Consider the following 4,777-nt stretch of genomic DNA (forward strand, 5'->3'; position numbering starts at 1 on the left):
TATTGTTTAGACAAGATACCAAACTTATTTCTTGTACTCTAACTATTATGAAGATAACAATATTCAATGTATCTACTATTATAACTGTCCTACTGACCTGTCTTGAAATTCAATATCATTGTTTGTCCTTTTTCTCTTGAAAAGGAAAGGAAAGGGAAGGAACGGAAAAAAAATGAAAAGAGAAAAGAAAAGAAAAGAAAAGAAAAGAAAAGAAAAGAAAAGAAAAGAAAAGAGACTCCATAAAAATAACCCAACAGGCTGGTGCAAGCCCTGCAGAGCTCTCTACATGCATGTAGACGTGTATTTCAGGCTATGTTATTCATTACATAAGCTTTGCTTTTTGAAATGTATCATCAGTGCTGCACATTGATGTACAGCTTAATTCCTTTTAACTTAGCAGTTATTAATGTTCTCTCCAGGTCAGCCTGTGAATACTTTCTTCACTCTTGATATTTTTCATGACACCTTTCAGAGAATCAAGACCCACTTTTTCCACTACTGATATTTGAGTTTCCCTCAATTTTCTTTGTCACTGCTGAAGATGCTGTAATACATGTAGCCGCCAGGCACTGACATTTATATGGCTGTGTTTAGGATTTCTAAAGGAGAGGCTCTGAGTTACATGGTTTGGAATGAGTGTGAATAAAGGGAGATTGAATAAAAGGTACCAAAATATAGTGAGATTAAAAGAATAATCTCTCATGTTCTGTAGCACAGGAGGTGACAATGGCTTACAATAACCAACTGCAAATTTTATGAAGAGCCAAAAAGGAGAGCTTGGAGCTAGAAATAAAGAAATGATTGGAAGAGGGGAATGTGAATGCCCTTATGTGATCAGTGCGTGCTGTCATGCGGGTGTTGCAATGTCACGCTCTACTCCATTAACACACGCAATGAGTGCATACTAAGCAAACATGACAGAAGGCGTGCAGATGTACCCTTTAGAGGTAACACCCAGAGCTCTACCCAGAAATGAAGCCGACAGAGCTACCAGTAGGAGATGGGTGAGCACAGCGAAAGAAGAAGCTCACCAAGAACAAGAATCCTCAATGTATCTCCTGCAATGAGACAATGTACTGACATTTAACTTTATCTCATTTACTTAATTAATACAATTTGGAGCATTTCTCTACATATTCCCAACAGTTCTACTTCATTCCTTGCACATTTGCCTGTCCTATATCTTACTGTGGTTTCAGGCCACTTTCTGTAATGTAAGGCCATTATCACACTGGTGATGCACAAACACAAACACTGTTATCATTTTGTCATTTTACTTTTGACATTATTCATAGGGCTTTGGCCTTTTTATATAATTTTAGCTTTTCAAATCTAGAGAAAAAATATTCACACACCTAAGACAGTACAAATATTCACCTAAGCATTCTTCTACTGAATTCCTATGTATGAACTTTCAATGAGTGTCTGAATTATTTTGGAACACACAATGGTCACGGAGAACAAGACAGAGCAGACCAGTATTGAGGCTCTTATGTACTTCCCTGTTATTCTGAGAACAGGCAGCACCACGACTCCTATGACAGCGTTGATCAGTCCATGTCCCTTTGACTGCACGTGGTGCCCCAGCGGCGGGACCACCGAGTAGCGATTGCCTCACCCACCTATCAGAGAGCGATGCCCTTTCACCTTCCTCTTGAATGCCTCCTTCACCTCTTTGTTCCTCAAGCTGTAGATGAGGGGATTCAACCCAGGGATGACCATGGTATAGAACACAGAAATCACTTTGTTGACGCCCAGAGATGAGCTCGAGCTAGGTCGGATATAGATGAAGAAAAGAGTCCCGAACAAGACGGAGACTGCAGTCAGGTGAGAGGTGCACGTGGAGAAGGCTTTCTGCCTCCCGTGGGCAGTCTGGATCCTCAGGATGGCCGCTGCGATGCACACGTAGGACACTGTGATGATCACACAACTGAGCATTCCCAGAACTCCAGCCAAGGCAAAAAGCACCAGCTTATTTTTCGCAGTGTTAGCACATGCCAAGGTAAGCAAAGGGTAAATGTCACAGAAAAAGTCATTGATTATGTTTGGACCACAGAAGGGTAAGGAAAAAGTCAAAATGGTATGGGTCATGGCGCTAATGAGACCTACGGCATAAGGCCCTATGACCAGCTGCACACAGACCCGTTGGGACATGATGACTGTATACAGCAAGGGCTTACACACGGCTGTGTACCGATCATAGGCCATGGCCGACAGCAGGAAGCACTCCGCTGCCACAAAGACAGCACAGAACCACATCTGAGCAGCACAGCCCACAAAAGAGATGCTTTTCTTCTCTGCAAATGTATCACGCAGGGTCTTCGGGGTGACAGAAGAAGAGAAGCAGAAGTCTACAAAGGACAAGTGGCTAAGAAAAAAGTACATAGGAGTGTGGAGTCTGGGGTCGAGCCGTATGAGTGTGATCATCCCCAAGTTGCCTCCCATCGTGAGGAGATAAACAAGGAGAAGCACTAAGAAAAGGGCGATCTTCAGCTGGAGATGACCCGTGAGGCCTAAGAAAAGAAACTCCGTGACTGCTGTCCGGTTCTTCCCTTCCATAGTGGTCACTTGGAATCTGTCATTTAAAAAAAAATTTACTTCCTTATAAACAATGTAACCATTAACACATATTGTATTTAGCCAATGACTAATGTCTTCAACTAGTGTATGAAAGATGCTAGCGAGATGTTGCTGAGATAGAATTCCAGGCTGCTACATCCGGGCCATTATGCAAAGGTGCTGTGTGAGCCTAGGTAACTTAGCCTCCATCCCTAGGGTTCTGCACCTACCCCTACCAAGAGTTGGTCCAAACTAAATTATCATAAAATTATATTTCCAAAGTCAGTTAGTCTTAGTATTTCATTTTATTGTATGATGGGATAATGAAAGCTGCTTTGGAATAAACGGAGTGAACATGCTGTAAAAAATAATGGAATGATCCTACATTGTTATCAAGGAAATACTAACAAAGCTATTACTTGTTTTACTGAATCACCAGTAAGAGTATATTATTAAGACATAACCCATGTACGTGTATATTGCTATTTAACTTTATAAAGGGATGTGGAAAGACAAAATGCACATATGACAAAAGGTTTCTCATTCTGAAGATTAGTGGACATAAATGACAGCTGTTGATAGTAATAAAGACCTGTCCTTAAAGAGAAAAAACAAGATATACACTATGATAGATGTGAAGTAAAAGAGGTATCAAGAAGACAATGGAAGATAAGAAGAATGAGTAGAAAGGCTTCTCCTAGCTGCATAAATTCAATTTCTAAAAATGCAACACATGGGAGGACGTGAGATGCCTGCCTTGGAACTCATGTGGTCTGCCCAACTTATCTGTAAGCAGTCATGGAAATTGGACAGAGAATTGAGAAGTAGTGGGACTAAGATAACGTGGAATTATTGCATAAGAATGTGCAGGTTTGGGGGGCCAGGGAGATGGCTCAGTGGAATAGCGCTTCCCTGGCAAGCACAAGGGCCTGAGTTCAATCCCTGGTTCTGCAACAACATCAAAAAAAAAAAAAGAAGAGCAGGTTGTTCGTAAACTTTTGGGGGAGTTTTATTCTGAAATCTATACTACTAATGCGTATAGGAAAAGTCAAAGGTTTATTTTATGCAAGAAAGACCCTCAGGAAAATATTTTCAAGTGACTAATGAGTCAAAAAAGAATAAATAAAGCCATTGAAAAGTCCTAGGAGGAGGTGATTCTTTAAGACAATTGATATGAAGAAGGATGGCTTATACAGTATATTGAATCAATATTCTGGAAGTGAGGCTAGTGAAGAAATAGAGTGAATACTTTGTTGCTTCAATATATAATATTCTTAAAAATTCATAAATCCTAACTCCATCTACTTTGTTCATGATTATGTCATATTGTCATTATAATGATTATTCACTTATCATATAGACTCTATTTTTCGCAGTCTAAGACACACATTGTCTAAGATTTTCATAGAAACATTATCCATTGCAGGAACGTTTTCTTTACAATCATCAAAATGTGCCCCGTAGGTGATTGGAGGTGAGATGCAGTACCGCATGCATTCAGAGTTAGTGCGGTGACTTTTATTTATTGATTAATTACTTTATGTATCTTAATGTAAGGCATATTTAGTCTTACATAAAGTGAAAAATATTTTATGCCTTTTCCATACCAGCGGCTTTGTGCTTAGAATTCTTCGTGAACATCATTTGTCTTTGTTTTAAGGAATGTTTCATTTTTAATTGATGAAAATTGCATGGATTTTTCCATATATGATGTGATATTTCAAAACACATGTACATTGTGTAATGTCTAACATAACTTACTTCATACACTTGTTTTTTTTGTGGTCACCACACCAAAAGTCAGCAATGTTCAAGATTGCAATTCATATCATTAATTACATTCATTAATTCAATGAATAGAGAGGCTTGCTCTAATGGTGTTTGAGACATGATATCATGTCTGCATCTTGTACAACGAATAACCACTAAGACAACAATATGCAATGTATTAATTATTGAAGATGTGCTAGTAATCGGTTGTAAAACTGTCTCATTGCTATTTGTTTCTCAATAAAAATATTTTAAAAAAGAAACCACAGACTATTCATTTCTGGAAAAAAATAAATCTTTCAGGCCATTTCCTTGGTCTGACGAGGATGCAAACACAATGACAATACTTGCTCTTTCTAGGGGTGGGAGGTCATGATCCCAGTGTTCACAGTAATCCTGATGTTTCTCTACCAGATTTCAAAATCTTCACCTTGTTCACAACAGCATA

At 39.0% G+C, this 4,777-nt stretch overlaps 1 protein-coding gene across 1 annotated transcript; it reads right to left on the reverse strand.

Moving 5' to 3' along the window:
* Window positions 1-1,614: 1,614 nt before the first annotated feature.
* Window positions 1,615-2,559, reverse strand: LOC101587405 (olfactory receptor 5G3-like). Its single transcript, XM_012512606.1, has one exon. The coding sequence runs from the start codon at window positions 2,557-2,559 to the stop codon at window positions 1,615-1,617; it is 945 nt and encodes a 314-aa protein (XP_012368060.1).
* Between the last annotated feature and the right edge of the window lie 2,218 nt (window positions 2,560-4,777).

This window comes from Octodon degus, unplaced genomic scaffold (genome assembly GCF_000260255.1).
Source record: "Octodon degus isolate 3935 unplaced genomic scaffold, OctDeg1.0 scaffold00239, whole genome shotgun sequence".
Lineage (NCBI taxonomy): Eukaryota > Metazoa > Chordata > Mammalia > Rodentia > Octodontidae > Octodon > Octodon degus.

Bases quoted from the DNA above. Each gene is read 5' to 3' on its own strand.
- LOC101587405 (XM_012512606.1), bottom strand. From the start codon at position 2,559: ATGGAAGGGAAGAACCGGACAGCAGTCACGGAGTTTCTTTTCTTAGGC.